Raw genomic sequence first — 18,150 nt, forward strand, 5'->3', positions numbered from 1 at the left:
CTGACGAGGTGCTCTGGGTCCCGAAGGGGGTGGGGCTGAGACTCGTGGGTCTGAGGGAGGAAGGGCCGGGGTCTAGACTCCTGGTCTGAGGGAGGAGGAGGCTGAAGAATGGGACTCCCCCGGGTCTCAGGGAGGAAGGGCTGGAGGCTGGACCCCTTAAAACAGGAGACAAAGCTGTGCACGGGGCTGATCCCGGGAACCCTCAGAAAGCAGGACCGGCAGCCTGGGGGGGTCTACAGCAGCAGGCCGAGTCTGGGGCGCTGGTGCCGCTGCTGACCCTCGCCACCCTGCAGGACTTCAGGCCTCTTCCCAGCGTCAGCCCTCGCCCGGGGCCCGCAGCTGGTGATCCACTCCGTGGACCGGCTGGTGAACACCACCTTCATCTGCACCGTCACCAATGCCGTGGGCACCGGCCGCGCCGAGCAGCTCGTCCTGGTGCGAGGTGAGTGGTGGGGGCACATCTGGTCCCATCGGGCTGCGGGGGGGGCTGCACATGAGGCGGGGGGGTGGGGCTGTGCCGCCGTCCTGGGGACCCACCTCGCTGAGCCTGTGGGTCCAGATTGGGGGTGACTGTGTAGGCCTTGAGATGGGCATTAGAGGCAGAGGCCTGTGCTGGGGGCTTCCGGAAATGAGGAGGCTGGGGAGCACGCTTTGGGGGGTGCCAGTCAGGGGAGCACCCCAGAATCATGCAGCTCACAGCCCCAGAGCCAGAGCAGCTGGAGTGAGGCCCACACCATGTAGGGGGCCTTACGGGAGCCATTTGCACCACTGGAAACCAGAGCCTTTGTGTGCGGAAGGTTCCAGATCAAGGAAGTGCCACCTAATGGCGGCTGGAGCGAGAGAGGTAGAGCACTGGGGAGGGGGGCACTTGTCTTGCATGTGGCTGGCCCAGGTTCAATCAATATGTGACCCAGTCCCACATAGCGTGCCCAGAGCCCCTCTGAATGTGTGCCTTTCCCCCCACTGCGCCCATCACCTTAGCTGAGGGACCAGAGAAATGGTCCACGGGCCGAAGCACAAGCTTTGCAGGCAGGAGTACCAGGTTCGACCCGCAGCCCTGCCTGGGCCCTGGGCCCTGAGCTTTGCCCGGGACAAACCTTGAGCACTGAGCCGGGAGTAGAGTAGCCCTTGAGCCTCGCCAGGTGTGGCCTCCAAACCAAAACACAAACTGATGTGTCGTCTGTGAGTTAGAACTCCCTCCATCCCCCCCAACCCTCAAACCCAACCCTCCCACCCACACGCCCCCCACACCCCCCCTACCCCCATCTCCCAGGTAAGAATGCAGAAACCTACATGTGACCCGGGACACACCCAAACTCAACCCAAAAACAGGCTTTGGCGGGGAGCAGGATGGAGCCCCTCAAAAAGGCTGCCCCCAGCAACACATCTGAGGGGTCAGCCCTTCCTAGGGACCCGCCTGGAGACCTCAATATGTGCACAGACTCGGGGACACAGCTCCCCCCTCCCACCACTCTGGGAACCCCCGCCAAGAAGACAGTCGGGGGGGAGGGGGGCAAGTTTCCTGGGTACCAGCCGTGCCCCAGCATGGGGAACACCCGGTGAAGGAGAAGGCGCTGCCAGCGCAGGGTCAGCCCCACCCCGCCCCGCGAGATGCCCAACTGGAAATACACCCCTGAACCTTTTCCCCAGAGACACGCCCCAGAAACTGGTCTCCCCACTTGCACTCACTCACTTGGCATCGCCAAGGGGCTGAAGGGCACATACCTGTTCAAGGAAGGGCCCGTGCCCACCCCCACCCCCGCGATAAAAACCTCAGGAGTGTCCACCCCTAGCAACCGCGCCCCCAGGAGGCCCCCAGCACCTCGGGAATTCAGCACTTCCGCCATCCAGGCGCAAAAATATGCATGCGTGCTCAGAGCCAATGGGGCACCTCCGCGCACGGAGAGCCCCGCCCCCAGCTCTCCCCAGGGTCCCCAGGGTCCCAGGTGGAGCCAGTTACAGCATCGCTGGGCTGGAGCGATAGGGACCGTGGGTGAGTGAGACGCTTACCTTGCACATAGTTAACCTCGTTCCTATCCCAAGCACCACATACGGTCCCCAAACGCCACCCGGAGTGAGCCCTGAGCACTGCCAGGTGTCCCCTCCGCCACCCCCGTTCCCCAAACCAAAAAACGGAAGCCGTTGAAACTGCCAGGCTGGAGAGAACTGTACCGGGGATAAGGTGCTTGCCCTGTACATGGCCGACCCCAATTCAATCCTCGGTAATCCGTATGGTTCCCCGAGCATTGCCGGAAGTAGCCCCTGAGCATTGCCGAAAGTAGCCGCAGAGCACCGACGGGTGTGGCCCCCAAACCCAAACTAAACTATTTTTTTAAAAAAATAAAATCACGTGATAGTATAGCGGGGAGGGCGTTTCTTTGCAGGCGGCTGACCCAGGTTCAATTCCCCAGCATCCCATATGGTTCCCTGAACATTGCCAGGAGTAACTCCTCAGTGCAGAGGCAGAAGTTACCTCTGAGCGTCTCTGGGTGTGACCCACAAAGCAAAGTAAATAAATAAGTAAATCACTGCAGGGGACCAGAGTACCGCGGGTAGGGTATTTGCTTTGTGTGTGGCTGACCTTTGTTCAGTCTCCATCCAGCACCCCATATGGTCCCAGAAGTGATCCCTGAGTGCAGAGCCAGGAGTAACCCCTGAGCTCTGTCAGGTGTGGCTCCCCACACCAAAAAAAAAAAGATTGCAGAGCAGGGTGTGAGTCAGTGGTAAAGCATTGTGTGCATGAAATCTGACGCTACTAAAAGGAAAAGGTACCTTTGAGCTCGAACGAGGGATTTCCAGTTGGGCCGGGGAGAGGACTCCAAGGGCCCGTCAGCGTACATGCTCTGCAGGTGAGAGTCCCTGGTTCCATCCTGATCCCGAAAGGTCCCCTGAGCACCAGGTGCAGCCCAGGAGCAGCCGAAAGAACCATCACTGCAAAAGCATGGTGTGGAGCTGAACAGGAACATGCCTCGCCCCCGCCAGGCCAGGCCAGGAAGTGCCCTTAGCTGGGCTCCCTTGTGTCTCTGTGGCCAGCAGTCTCAACCACAGAGCAGCCACGTGCCCACATGCCAGGAACCCAGACATGCTGTCACCAGTTGTGGTTTGGGTTTTTCTTTCTTTTCTTTTTTTCCTTTTGGGTCACACCCGGTGATGCACAGAGGTTACTCCTGGCTCTGCACTCAGGAATTACTCCTGGCGGTGCTCCGGGGGGGTGGGGGGGCATACGGGATGCTGGGAATCGAACCCGGGTCGGCCGCATGCAAGGCAAACGCCCTACCTGCTGTGCTATTGCTCCAGTCCCATGGTTTGGGTTTTTCAGACCAAGGCACACACAGTTCCGCAGATGGGCTACGGGCTCGCAGTCACGTCAGGGACACTGGGGCGAAGCTTCAGCCCACACACCAGACCTGACCTGACCAGAGTCCCCACTTGCACCTCAGGTGGTTCCCGCATGCTACGGACACGCCTGGACCAGGCCTGGGAGCGAGCTCAGGGGACTCAACATGTGATTTGCACACGGGAGGCCTGGGCTTGATTTCCCGCACCACATGGTCCCCTGAGCACATTGCTGGGAGCCATCCTCAAGCATTGGTGTGACTCAAAATCAAAACCAGAAAGGGAAAAAGGAATCTGCAAAGCCAGAGTGGTAGTACAGCAGGGAGGGTGTTTGCCTGGCACTTTGCTGCCCGGGGTTCAATTCCGGGCATCCCATAGGGTCCCCCAAGCATTGTCAAAGTGATTCCTGAGTGCAGAGCCAGGAGTAATCCCTCAGCATCTTCAGTGTGACCCAAAAAGCAAAACTGGGGCTGGAGCGATAGCACAGCGAGTAGGGCATTTGCCTTTTACGTGGCCGACTCGGGTTCGATTCCCAGCGTCCCATATGATCCCCCAAGCACTGCCAGGAGTAATTCCTGAGTGCAGAGCACCAGGAGTAACCCCTGAGCATTGCTGGGTGTGACACCCCCCCAAAAAAGCAAAACTATTAAAAAGAGGAATTTGTGGCTGGAGAGCCAGTTCTAAGGTCTGGAGGCATGGCCGACCGAAACCAGGATCTTGCCCCTAGGACCACATGGCCCCCCACAAAAGAAACCTCTCCCCAGTGTCAGCAAACAGTCCCCAAGCTAACCTGAGAGGAGCATTTTCTACCTTCTTTTTCTTTTTCTTTTTGGGTCACACCTGGCAATGCACAGGGGTTACACAGGGGTTACTCCTGGCTTTGCATTCAGGAATTACTCTTGGCACAGTGCTCAGGGGACCATATGGGATGCTGGGAATTGGACCCGGGTCAGCCACGTGCAAGGCAAACTCACTTCCCATTGTGCTAACGCTCCAGCCCCATTTTTACCCTTTATTAACTGCCACTTGCAAGTGGCTAAACCACTTTGCTAACTCACTGGGCTGGGACCCCTGATCTGAGCCCCCTCCCCATCAGGAGCCTGGGTGCGGGGAGTAGCCAGTCAGGGGAGCCCCGTTTTCCAGGGTACAGAGGAGACACTTGACTCAGTGTCCCTCCCTAACCTGCCATGGCCTCTTTCCCTTCCCCTTAAGCCTCCCAGTTTCGCTCCCCAGGACCCCCTTGCCTGCTCAGCCACTGGGGGGCTCGAGGGAAATGGGCGCCCCTTTTATTTCCTACTTTTTTTTTTTTTTGCTTTGGGACCACACCTGGTGGTGCTCAGGGCTTCCCCCTGGCTCTGCACTCTGGGATCACTCCTGGCAGTGCTTGGGGGACCGTATGGGGTGCCAGGGATCTAACCCAGGTCAGCCCCGTGCAAGGCAAGCCCAGTGCAAGGCACTGTAACTCCCGCCCTTGTCTTTTACTTTGGGGTTGCCACCACACCAGGTACTGTCGTTCCCCCACTCTCCTCCGGAGGGGTTAGCAAAGCACCTTATATCCTCCCCAGCTCCCCTTCTCACAGCTTTGTTTTTTGTTTTGTCTTTTTTTTTTTTTTTTGGCTCTTTGGGTCACACCCGGCAATGCACAGGGGTTACTCCTGGCTCTGCACTCAGGAATTACCCCTGGCGGTGCTCAGGGGACCATATGGGATGCTGGGAATCGAACCCGGGTGGGCCGCGTGCAAGGCAAACTCCCTAACCACTATGCTATTGCTCCAGCCCCCTCACAGCTTTGGTTTCATGTTTGTGGTTATTTGGGCCACATTCAGCTCTAACGCCAGCAGCGACAGGCAGGAGGGGACTGTCATATAGTACCGGGGACTGAATGAACCCAGCTGGCCACATGCAGAGCTTATGCTCAGCCCAGTCGAGCCAGCTCTGGGGTCAATCTGTTCAGGTTTTTGGTTTTGTTTTTGCTTTTTTTTTTGGGGGGGGGGCACACCCGTCAATGCTCAGATGCTCCTGGCTCTGCACTCAGGAATTATTCCTAGCGGTGCTCTGGAGACCCTATGGGACGCCAGATGTCGAACCCAGGTCAGCCACGTGCAAGGCAGGAATCCTTCCTTCTCTGACCCTGTGGTTTGGGTTTTGTTTGGTTGATTGGTTTTGGGTCACACCTGGCAGTGCTCAGGGCTGCTTCTTGGCTCTGCACTCAGGGATCAATCCTGGGGGGCTCCGGTGACCATGCGGTGTGCCAGGGATTGGACCTGGGCCAGTGGCAGGCAAGACAAGTGCCCTCCCCACTGTCCTATCACCTCAGTCCTGGAGTCATTTGGAAGGGAACACCCAGCTCTGCCTTGCTGTCCTGACCAGATCCATGCATGAGTCGGGGGCCCTGGCATCAGAGCCTTCTTGAGGGGACCCACCCCAGTGCTTCCAAGGGAGCTGCAAACATGTGCATCAGGGGGCCTGGCACGTCCCTTCCACTCAGAGGAACCAGCCTTTACCAGTAGAAGCCCCCAACAGGCCAGATCTGATCTTTTTTTTTTCTTGCTTTTTGAGTCACACACAGCAATGCTCAGGGGTGACTCCTGGCTCTGCACTCAGGAATTACTCCTGGCAGTGCGGGGGGAGCGGGGGACCATATGGGATGCCCAGGTCGGCCACATGCAAGGCAAACGCCCTACCCACTGCACTATCGCTCCGGCCCCAAGATCTGATATTTATCCCCTCTTAAAATACATCTGTACTTGGAGGAGTAAAATTTGGCTTCTTGGGGGTTTGTGGGGGGCCCACATGCAGAAATGCTCAGAGATCAATTCCGGCAGTTGCTCAGGGGCGTGTGCAGTATTGGGGATCAAAGCTGGGCTTGCGCAGGCACGTGCCCCTTGGGCAGCCTCTCCCCGCCCCCCCCCCCATTTGGTGTTTGAACAGCTGACAAGCGCGTTTATTTATTTAGTCTTGGGTCACACCAGCAGTGCTTAGGGCTTACTCCCGGCTCCTGCATTCAGGCATCCCCCCAGTGAACAGAGTCAAGAGACTCTGGGGTGTGAAGGATCGAACCTGGTCAGCTGCGTGCAATGCCAGTGCCCTGCCCGCTGGCCTGTCCCTCCAGCCGGCAGCCGGCAGATGCCTAAAGAGCTGTGTGTGGGTGTCGGGGACCCCTTCTCCCTCCCGTGCGCCCGTGCCCACCCGCCAAGAAGAGGGAACGGGTTCTCTTTTCCTCCTCCACCCCCCCTCCATCTCTGCCCAGGGCTGCCCCTCGATGCCCCCCACTGCGCCGCCCCCCACCCCAGGTAGCCCCTTGACTTTCATCTCCTTCTCTCTCTCTCACCCTCCTCTCTCTCTCCTCAGACACCCCACGGGCCTCGCCCCAGGAAGTGGGCCCAGTGGTGTGGGGGGCCGTGGGGGGGACACTGCTGGTGCTGCTGCTTCTGGCCGGGGGGTTCGTGGCCTTCATCCTGCTGAGGATGAGGAGGCGGCGGAAGAGCCCCGGAGGCGGCGGCGGCGGCAATGCAGGCGACGGTGCGGAGCGAGGGGCCTGTGACCCGAAAACTCAGGTGTTTGGGAACGGGGGCCCCGCCTTCTGGACGCCCACGGGGCCCGGGGCGCGGCGGCCCGACGGCAAGGACGAGGACGAGGAGGACGAGGAGGAGGACGAGAAGGCCGAGGCCGGCCTGATGCTGCCCCCGGCCCTGGGCCTCGAGGACGACATGGAGTCGCAGCTGGACGGGTCGCTCATTTCCCGGCGGGCCGTCTACGTGTGACCCCGCGCCCCCCCGACGGACGGACAGGCAGACGCAGACCCGACGGGTCGGACTCGCTCGGCCGGCCGGCGCTGGAGCGCAACCGCTACCTCCCACGCTCCCGGCCGCCCAGGGAGGTGGACCCCCGCGCTGGACTCCGGGGCTGCACGGGGGAGGGGAGGCCCCCAGCGGGGGGCTGGGCGCCCACCCGGGAACCCTCCAGAGACTTTTGTTTTTGCCTCCCAGCCTGCCTCCCCATCCCGTGATACTCAGGAGTTAATAAACGCCTTGGAGGACAAACAAACGAACGAAACGAAACACATCGGGGTGTCTTGGGGTGTCTTGGAATACCTCGGAGCCCCCTCTGGGATGGATGGGGGCAGGAACTAGCGGGGGGGGGGCGATTTGGTGGGGGCGCTGCCAGATTGGGACATACTAGCTGCCTGAGACCACCCCCCACCATAGTGGGGGCCTGCACTGTGGGGTCCCTGGAGTGGCTGAAGGCGCTGGTGTTGGGTCCTGATCTGGGGGGGGGCCTGGGAGGGGAAGGCTGACCCCCCCGCAAATCTCAGACAAAGGAATCCCAGAAGTTCCACCCCTGGATGGCCTTTCCCCTCTTTCTCTTCCTGCTCCCCCCCACCCACGTCCTGGCTCCAGTGATTCAGGGGCGGGGATCTCTGCTCTCTCACCCCCCCAAAAAGGAAGTTCCCCAACTTTCCACCCCACATGAGTCCGCATGAGAGGGAGGGGTTGGCTGAACCGACCCCTTCCAACTTCCACTTTCATTGCCCGGACCTGCAGAGACTTCGGGGGTGGGGGGGGGGGGTTGTAAACAGCCAGTCCCAAGGACAGGAAGAGCCCTCTCCTTGGAGGGGTCGGGCGTGGCCCGGCGGCGCGGTTTCCCCGCGAATTCCCCACACTCAGCAGTCTCCCCAGGATGCCTGCAGGCAACAGGAAGGGGCGGAAACCGGACAGTCCAGGAACCAGACCGGCTCTGGGCTTCTCGTCCCGTCTGGGCGTGGGGCCCCAGAGAAAGCACGGGCCCGTGGGTGGGGCGGGTGCACACCTGTGCGGGTCATGGTCCGCGCCGCCCCGCTGCTCCCTGCGGTGGCGCCCTCAAGCCCGCTGCGGGTCCCTCTTGCACAGACAGGCAAGTGGGCCCCTGCCCCTTGGAACGCACCGGCTGTGGGCGGGGCTTGCGAGTCCGCCCCTTTCCTGGGGTGGGCGGAGCCTGGAGGACTTGATCCTCTCCTGGGTCTCAGCATTTCCGCTCTAGTCTCTGTCTTTCAGCCCTGTCCCTAGAAAACGCAGGAGGGCTGGGGGCGGGGAGAGGGGGCTCGGGGAGGTGTAGTGGGAGACCCAGCGTCTGGTCCCCAGCCCTGCCAGAAGCCAGCTGTGAACAAGGAGGAGCCGGGAGGAGCCCCTGAGCACTACCGGGTGTGGCCCCCTAACTGAAAACAAATCAAAACGGCAGGAGGTTTTGGGGGTCTGATAGGAGGCTCAGAGGGGGAGCACCTGGCTTGCTGGCAGACGGCTGTGGGTTCAGTGCCCGCCACCCCACACACGTACAGACCCACAGGAGGTGTCCTCCGCAAAGCCTTTGCCAGGCTCCCCACCCCCCGGGCGCCCTGAGGTCCCTACTCCGGTATCCCCTGCTAGGAAGGCTCTGCTCAGTCTCGAGGACCCCTCGCTGCCACCTCCTCCCTAACTCCGTCCGCGTCTGTCTGTCCCACTGGAGCACAGTCACGGGGGTGGGACCTTCTGTGTCGCGGCCACCACGCCCGAGTCCCTTGAGAGAGGAGGTAGGCAGGGGGGACGGAAGGGGGGCGGCTGGAAACAGGTAACTGTGACTTCCTCCTGGAGATCCCCTTACGCTGCCCTTCCTCTTGCAGAGACCCCCAACACGGCAGGTGCGGGGGCCACCGGGGGCATCATCGGAGGCATCATCGCTGCCATCATCGCCACCGCCGTGGCCGCCACGGGCATCCTGATCTGCCGGCAGCAGCAGAAAGAACAGAGGCTGCAAGGGGCAGAGGAGGAGGAGTGAGTGGGGGTCCCTGAAAAGGGGATGGGGAGACGGCCCTGAATTGGCGTCTAGTGGGTGTGTGGGTGAAGGTGTGGGTGAATGAGATAAACCCCCGTTTAACCCCATAAATAGCTGTGCACGTTAGTGGTTTTTTGTTTTTTGTTTGTTTGTTTTTTGCTTTTTGGGTCACACCTGGTTCAGCACTCAGGAATTACTCCTTGCGGTGCTCCGGGGACCTTATGGGATGCTGGGAATCAAACCCGGGTGGGCCGCGTGCCAGGCAAACGCCCTACCCGCTGTGCTATCGTCCCAGCCCCCTATGCACTTTTTTTTTTAATTTTGGGCTACACGAACCAAGAGGTTACTCCTGGCTCTGTGCTCGGGAATTACTCCTGGCAGGACTGGGGAGGACCATATTAGATATTGGAGATCGAACCTGGGTTGGCTGCATGCCAAGGCAAGCACCCTTCCCCCGTAACCATCTCTTCAATCCCAACTCCCAATAATTTTGGTTCCAATGAAAGGAATAGTCCCCTAATTTCTGTCTCTCATAAAGAGGCCATTGGGGTCCAGATCCTGCTCTTTGGGGTCGCCACCCTCAACCACTCTTATAAGGATATCTACCTTCGTGACAACCAGACATTGCCATCCTGGCCTCGACAAACCCATCTCTGCCAATAGCAGAGGAAAGTGGAAATAAAACGCAGCCTGTAAGGACCACTGGTCACTCTCTTGCTTCCCATTGGCCAGACTTAGTCACGTGGTAGTCACAGAGGAAAATGGGAAATGTAGTCTGACCCCGTGTCCCAAGAGAATCTTTTTTTTTTTTAACATTTTATTTATTTATTTATTTATTGGTTTTTGGGTCACACTCGGCGATGCACAGGGGTTAGTTCTAGCTCTGCACTCAGGAATTACTCCTGGCAGTGCTTAGGAGACCATATGGGATGCTGGGAATCGAACCCGGGTCGGCTGCATGCAAGGCAAACACCCTCCCCGCTGTGCTATTGCTCCAGCCCCGAGAATCTATTATTATTGGTTTTTTGTTGTGTGCTCAGTGGTTATTCCTGACTCTACCCCTGGGCGGTGCTCGGGGGAACTGTATGGGATGCCAGGAACAGAACCCAGTTGGCCACATGCCTTCCCCTGTGTACTGGAACTCGGAGCCCGTGAATCACAATCTTTATAGTCTAGTCCCAGCCAACTAACAACTTGCTATTGATCTTGTGCTCTCTGCACAGCTGGGTGCTGAGACCAGTGGGACCTGATCTGAGATGGCCTGGCCCTGTCCTCCTGTGCTCACAGTCTGGAGGAAACAGATGCAACCCCGGACAGTAACTGTCCAGAATGGCCAGGGTAGATGGGAGAGGCTGAGGGTACACTTAACCCAGCCAGAGGAGCAGGAAGGCTTCCTGGAGGAGGGGGGCATCTGAGTTGAGAATTGAAGTAGCACCCATCATTATTATGCACAGAATTTCTGGTGGGGGGGCCGAAGCAATAGTACACAGGGGAGGGCATTTGCCTTGCATGCGGCTTACCCAGGTTCGATCACTGACATCCCATATGGTTCCCCTAGCACCGCCAGGAGTAATTTCTGAGCCCAGAGCCAGGAGTAACCCCTGATCATTGTTTGGGATGTCCCCAAAGAATTCTTGGTGTGTATGGGGTGAGGGACATTAATTTGGAGTCGGTAAAACACTTCATTTATTCTTTGGGGGAGCTTGGGGTCACACCTAGAGGTGCTCAGGGCTCACTCCTGATAGTACACTGGGAACCACATGCATGCGGGGGTTCAGATTGGGGTCAGCTGTGTGCAAGGCCAGCACCTCACCCACTGTCCTCTCTCTGGCCCTGAGCCCTTTTTGCCTCTACACAGGGATCGTGCCATGGTGTGCGGGGTCACACACAGCTGCCTTTGCCCTTTGAGCCACCTTCCCTGCCACCTCATTTATTCTTTTAACAATCATTTACTGAATCTGGGGCCTGGGAGATGGAACAAAGTGCTGAACAAATACTTCGTGTGTCAGAAGCCTGGGTTGGGTCCCCTGAACACCATGGCCCAAATTAAAGAAAGTCATTTTATGGCTTCATCTCTTGGATTCTGGAATTCTTATTCCTCCTCTCCCAATATGGCCAAAGCGAGGGGCCAGAGTGATAATATAGTGGGTGGGTGTTAGCCTTGCACACGGCCAACCCAGGTTCGATCCCCGGCATCCCATATGGTCCCCCAAGCACTGCCAGGAGTGTGGAGACAGGAATAATCCCTGATCATCACTGGGGTTGGCCCAAAATGCCAAAAAAAACGCCCCACAAAATCCACTTAAAGTGGGGCTGGAGCGATAGCACAGCGGGTAGGGTGTTTGCCTTGTATGCGGCAGATCCAGGTTCGATTCCCAGCATCCCATATGGTCCCCCGAGCACCGCCAGGAGTAATTCCTAAGTATATGAACCAGGAGTAACCCCTGTGCACCACTGGGTGTCACCCAAAAAGCCAAAAGAAAAAAAAACCCACAAAATCTGTTTAAAGTGCATTTGGGTGATTGAACAATGGGAAGAATATTTCAGAGTCCCAGTTTGCTTTAGTGGTAGAGATGTATGAAGTCTTGGGTTTGATTCCCCAGCACCCCCTCCCCCACAGACAAAATGAATTGTCCAGAGCCAGAAAGATAGTGCAGGGGTTAAGGCACTTGCTTTGCAATTGCCTTGGTCCCCAGCGTTGCATGTGGTCCCCTGAGCACAGGAATGATCCCTAAGCACAAAACCAGGTCTAAGCCCTGAGCACTGGCAGGAGTGAGCCCAGCCCCTCTCACCCACCCCAGTCATTGAAATGCAGATTACCCCAAGGGAAGCACAGGGACCCCCAACCTGTTTCTCCAGGGAGCTGGGCGCTTCCTAGAAGTTAGGGATCATGGAAAGGGGGCTTGGGCTGTGACCCTCAACTATCTGAACCTGTGTCTCCCCTACAGCCTGGAGGCTCCTCCCTCTTACAAGCCACCCACCCCCAAGGCGAAGCTGGAGGAGCCGGAAATGGTGAGCACCACCCCTGGAACCCAGGCCAGTCCCACCTTTCCCTGAGTGGGGGTTGGGAACGGGTTCTGGGGGAGGGGGGCCAAGGACAGCAGCAGTGGGGACCGGGGGTCCTGACCTGTCCCCCCTTCACCCGGCAGCCCTCCCAGCTCTTCACTCTGGGGGCCTCGGAGCACAGCCCGCTCAAGACACCTTACTTTGATGCTGGTGTCTCCTGCACCGAACAGGTAAGATTTGGGGAGCCTGAAGGTGGGTTTGGGGTCTGGGCCAGGGGCTTTCCCGACCTACCAAAAAAGGCAGAAGAGGTAACACAGGGCTCAAGACTCTTGTCTTTTTTGTTTGTTTTTGGGCCACACCCAGTGATGTTCAGGGGTTACTCCTGGCTCTGCAATTAGGAATTACTCCTGGCAGTGCTTGGGGAACCATATGGGATGCTGGGGATCGAACTTGGGTCTGCCGCGTGCACAGCAAGCGCCTTACCAACCCCGTACTGTCACTGTGGCATCTAAGGTACTCGTCTTGCATATGTTGAACCTCAGTTTGGTTCCTGGCACCACACACGGTCTCCTGAACTACGCCAGAAGTGACCCCCAGAACACAGAACTAGCATCATGTTGCAAGCCCCAAATAAATAAAAGGTCCAGGCCGGGGGCTGAAGAGATAGTCCCACAGATAAGGCGCTTGGCTTACACATTTCTGACCCCGGGTTTCTTCCCTGGCACTTCACCCTGAGCACTGCCAGGAGTGATTCCTGAGCACAGAACCGGGAGTAACCACTGAACACTGCCAGGTGTGGCCCAAAACCCCCAACAAACTAAACTAAAATAAAAGGTGGAGACATCAAGGTCAGAAGTCCAAGTCAGCGCCTGGAGCAGGCCGGTGTGTTTGGGAGTGCGTGAGGGGAAGAGTGCCTGGAAAAGTCCCATCATGGACAAGGACTGCAATAGTGACCCCAAAGATGACTTGGAGGGTTGGTCATCCCTCCCGGAGGTCCACCAGAGCCGCTGGAGTCAGAGACACACCGGGCGGGGGCCACCTGGAGGCAAGGGGAGGGAAACTTGTGCCTGCCAGGCTGGGCCCAGGTCACGGCCACCCCAGATGGGTGGTCAGCGGGGTGGGTCTATCCTAAGGAGGGGCGAGATGGGGGCCAGAGTGATAGCACAGCCGGTAAGGTGCTTGCCTTGTAGGCAGCCCCTCTGGGTTCCGTTTCCAGCATCCATAAGGTCCCCAAGCACCGCCAAAAGCGCCAGAGCAGAGCTAGGAGTCACCCCTGAGCACCGCCAGGTGTGGCCCATTGAAAATTAAAAAAGGAAAATAATTTAAAAAAAGAAGAATCGGCTGGAGCATTAGCACAGCGGGTAGGGCATTTGCCTTGCAAGCGGCCGATCAGGGTTCGATTCCCAGCATCCCACATGGTCCCTCAAGCACCGCCAGGAGTAATTCCTGAGTGCGTGAGCCACGAGTAACCCCTGACCATCACCGGGTGTGACCCAAAAAGCAATAAATAAATAAATTAATTAATTAAATAAAAACAAAGGAGAAAGATGGTCTGATTGGTCTGGGGTTGGATAGGTGGCACAGATTCCTGGCACCACTCCCTGAGTCAGTCAGGTGTGATCCCTGAGCACAGACTCAGTAGTCAGCCCTGAGCACTGTGGCCTGAAACAAAACCAAAAAAAATCTATACGGAGGGTTGGAGGTGTGGCATCGGGGAGGGCATTTTCCTTGCATGGGGCAACCCTGGTCCCCTGAGCACTGCCAGGGGTCACGGCTGAGCACCCCAAAAATAAGCGAGAAAGATCTGAAACTCAGTCGTGATCCCAGATTCTCGTTTCTCTCCCCTGCCCCGCAGGAGGGGCCTCGGTACCATGAGCTGCCTACACTGGAGGAGCGATCGGGGTCTCTGCTCCGGGGGGCCACGAGCCCGGGAAACCCCATCCTGGTGCCCTCTGTGCCCCCTGCGGTGGAGAGGATTTCCCTGGACATGGAGGACGACGATGACGAAGGGGACGAAGACTATCTGGACAAGATCAACCCCATCTATGATGCCCTGTCCTATACCAGCCCATCCGATTCCTACCAGGGCAAAGGTTTTGTCATGTCCCGGGCCATGTATGTGTGACCTGGTCTGGCCACCCACGCCTCTCCCCCTCCCTCCACCTGGTACCAGGGTCAAAGCAGCCCCTAACCTCGGGCCAACCCACCAGCCTTTCACAGACAAGCACCCCTCGATGGTTCTAGCCTGACTTTTCACCCATAACCTCTGACCCAGAGAACCTGGTGGGCAGAGCAGGTGTGGGGGTGCTGGAGCAACAGTACAGCAGGGCAAGAGGCAGTTGCCTTGTATGTGGACCACCCGGGCTCAGTCCTGGGCCCCCCATATGGTCCCGCAATCCCCGCCAGGAGTGACTCCTGATTGCAGAGCCAGGAGGAAGTTCTAAGTGATGTCAGGTATAATCCCCGAAAAAAGGGGGAGCCCCAGAGAGCTAGTACAACAAGGCGAGCTGCACCAGATTCAAATCCTGGCATTCCCTGTATGTCCCCCCAAGCCCAGCCAGCAGTGAGCCCCGAGGATACAGCCAGGAGTTTCCCCTGAGCAACACCAGCTGTGGCCCCGCTCAGTCCCCCTCCAAAAAAAGGTGTGGGGTATGTTTCCTGACACACTGTCCACACTTCCAAACCGCCTAAGAAGCTCGCTGACTGGTCCAGAGAGCAGAGCAAAGGTCTGGAGCACTCGGTTGCATGAGAGAGCTCCAGGTTCAGTCCGTATTATGTTACGGTCCAAGCTCCGCCAGGAGCAGCCCTTTGCCTGGCAAAACCAGAAGGTCCCAGAACACCAGTATCTGCTGGGATGGGCATTGGCGGGGGCATCCTGTTGCTCAGACCTGAGCCCTCCAGGCAGCAAAATGCCACTCGCCTCCTCCTCACTCTGTCCCCAAAAGTGACAAGTGGGGGAGTCCCCAGCCCAAGTCAGAGCTGCCCCCGCCAGTCCCTCTGCAGTCTGGAAGCTCGGGACCTTCCCTGAGCACCATTGACCTGAGCCCTGTTCCCGGCTACGGCAAACGAAGTTCCACCCCGGGGCAGATGGGTGGAAGGTACAGAAGGTGCCTTAGGAGACTTGCTGTTACCTTGGAGACTACTGAGTCCTTTCACCCCTGCCCGATGGATTGGTGCCCAGCATCTCTCTGGCCAGAGGGAGAAGGGTCACCTGGGTTTGGGATGGGATATGGTATTGTTTTGTAATAGAGCATTTCCTACAAAATGTGGATTTATACTTTGACCCAGTCTCGTGTTTTCTGTGCCACGTGAAGGGGATAGAGGGTGAGACATCGCGGGTCTGAAGAGGAAGCTTAGGACTTGCAGGAATTAGGCTCAGTGTCCACATGGACCCGGGAGGTGGCTCAAAGGACTGTAGAACCTTTCCCCCCCCCCCAAACCCCGCCAGTTCCCAGCCTTCATGGTCCTCAGCGCCATCCAGTGCAGTGACTTTTTTTTTTTTTTTTTTTTTTTTGCTTTTTGGGTCACACCCAGCGATGCTCAGGGGTTACTCCTGGCTTTGCACTCAGGAATTACTCCTGGCAGTGCTTGGGGGACCATATGGGATGCCGGGGATCGAACGTGGGTCGGCCGCGTGCAAGGCAAACGCCCTACCCGCTGTGCTATCGCTCCAGCCCCAGTGCAGTGACTTTTTTAAAAACCTTTTTAGGGGCTGAGTGATAGCACAGTGGGTAGGGCGTTTGCCTTGCACGAGGCCAACCCGGGTTCGATTCCCAGAATCCCATATGGTCCCCTGAGCACCGCCAGGGGTAATTCCTGAATGCAGAGCCAGGAGTGACCCCTGTGCATCGCCGGGTGTGACCTAAAAAGCAAAAAAAAAAAAAATTTTTTTATTGAATCACAGTGAGGTACACAGTTACAAAGTTGTTCTTGATTGGTTTTCAGTCATACAGTGTTCCAACACCCCAGGTACATTTCCCACCACCAGTGTCCCCAGTTTCCTTCCCACCCCGCTCCCTCACCTCATCCGGTGTCTCAAAAACAAACAAAATAGACTGACTTGTTTGGGTCATGAAGAGAGCTCAGAAGGCTAGTGTCTGGCTTTGTTTGCAAGTCGGAGACCCTGATTCAATTCCCAGCACCGCGTCATCCCCCCAAGGAGCAAGTAATGAGTCACAGGCTTGAGCATTTTGGGGTACGAATCCTCCAAAAGCTACAACCAATAAGATAAGGCAGTAGACAAAACAAAAGGGTAATTTTGGAAAAGAATAGTTATCTAATGGGGCCACGATGTGACTCAGTGTCAAGTGATTGCATCTGTGAAGCCCTGGGTTCCACCCCAGTCACCATATATACACAGCAAAATTTGTTTTGTTTTGGGGCCACACCCCACAAGGCTCAGGGGTAACTCCTTGGCTCTGCACACAGGAATTACTTCTGGTAGCGTTCAGGGGCAGAGCCTGGCAAGCTACCCGTGGCATACTCAATATGCCAAAAACAATAACAACGATGGTCCACATTCCCCTTACCCTGAAAGAGTCTCCAATACACCATCAGGCTACACTAGCATGTGACAGGGACGAATGGAAACGTTACTGGCACCCACTCAAGCAAATCGATGAACAACGGGATGACAGTGATAGTGTTCAGGGGACCACGTGGGATGTCAGGGATCAAACCCAGGTTGGCTGTGTGCAAGGCAAGTGTCCTGCCCACTGTATTATCCATCCAGTCTCTAACGTAGCAAAATTATGATGGAGGTAATGAGCAAAGATGCATAAACAGAGCTCACTAGTTTAAAATTGGTGCTGGAGCCAGAGCGGCAGTACAGCCAGTAGGGCATTTGCTTTGCATGTGGTCGACCCAGGTTCAATCCCTGGCATCCCATATGGTCCCCCAAGCACCGCAAAGAGTAATTCCTGAGTCAGAGCCAGGAGTAACCCCTGAGCATTGCTGGGTGTGACCCAAAAAGAAAAAAAAAAACTGCAACAATCTTATGAGTGATAGAAATAAGTGGAAGGACGAGAGCGATAGTGCAGCAGGTAGGGCGTTTGCCTTGCATATGGCCAATCCTGATCCCTCACATCCCATACGGTCCCAAGGTCCCAAGCACTGTCAGATTCCTGAGTGCAGTGGCAGGAGTAAGCCCTGAGCGAGCACTGCCAGGTGTAGCATGAAAGGAAGAAAGCAAACAAAAATGCAAATGACAGGACCAAGGAAGGAAGGAAAATGCAAACGACAGAACCAGAGCGATAATACAGGGGTAGCCAGACCTGGCACCACATATGGCAGACCCTAGTTCTATCCCTATCATCACATATGCTTCCCTGAGCCTACCAGGAATGATCCTTGGGTGCAGAGCCAGGAGTAAATCCTGAGTACCGCCAAAATGACCCCAAACCAACAAAAAGCCAGAAACGAGTCACTAAGTACAAGGGTCCCAGGTGTAATGGCTAATTGGCCAGGGTTGGATGAGATTACTCAATGGGCTGGAGTACATAGTTTACATGCTGGGGGCCAGGTTCCATTCCCAGCACCGCATGGTACCCTGAGCACTGCCAGGAGTGGGACTCCCTCCCTCCATAACAGAGCAGAACCTGGAGCAGGCCCTAAGCATCACTGGGTGTGGCGCCCCAAACCAACTAACTATAGTTCAAAGGGCTGAGGATGTAGCTCAGATGCTGAGCGCGCGGCTCCCAGGTGTGAGGCTCAACTGTTGGTCACTGCAGAAAAAGCGAAAGGCAAAATTAGGAATAACGTGGTCGGAGGAGCTCACAGCACGGTGAGTTAAGCACCTGGAACATAGTTCACTAGAAAAGAGCTGAAGAACGAGCTGGAAGTGGGCTGGCAGGAATGGCTAAAGGCAGTAGCAGCAATGCGGAGGAATGAATGGGGCGGGAGGCATGCTGGGTAATGGGACGCGAATGAATGGGCCGAAGTCGGCCGCCGCAGTGACTGCGGGAGGCGGGCTGCAAGCAGAAGATTGATTGGTAAGCAGGAGGGGCGGGTCTACGGCAGCTG

General features: G+C 57.1%; 1 protein-coding gene across 2 annotated transcripts in view; it reads left to right on the forward strand.

Moving 5' to 3' along the window:
• Positions 1–15,412, forward strand: part of NECTIN2 (nectin cell adhesion molecule 2) — a 32,036-nt gene extending 16,624 nt beyond the window's left edge. Inside the window, exons 5-9 of one of the 2 annotated variants that reach the window (XM_004607749.2) lie at positions 294–442; positions 8,972–9,122; positions 12,072–12,135; positions 12,273–12,359; positions 13,985–15,412. In XM_004607749.2, the coding sequence (XP_004607806.1) occupies positions 294–442; positions 8,972–9,122; positions 12,072–12,135; positions 12,273–12,359; positions 13,985–14,254 (721 nt within the window). In that variant the 3' untranslated portion in view covers positions 14,255–15,412. Of the gene's footprint in view, positions 1–293; positions 443–6,687; positions 7,398–8,971; positions 9,123–12,071; positions 12,136–12,272; positions 12,360–13,984 lie in introns of those variants that run through there. The other variant, XM_055146198.1, reaches the window with a different exon arrangement.
• The last annotated feature ends 2,738 nt before the right edge of the window (positions 15,413–18,150 follow it).

This window comes from Sorex araneus, chromosome 8 (genome assembly GCF_027595985.1).
Source record: "Sorex araneus isolate mSorAra2 chromosome 8, mSorAra2.pri, whole genome shotgun sequence".
Lineage (NCBI taxonomy): Eukaryota > Metazoa > Chordata > Mammalia > Eulipotyphla > Soricidae > Sorex > Sorex araneus.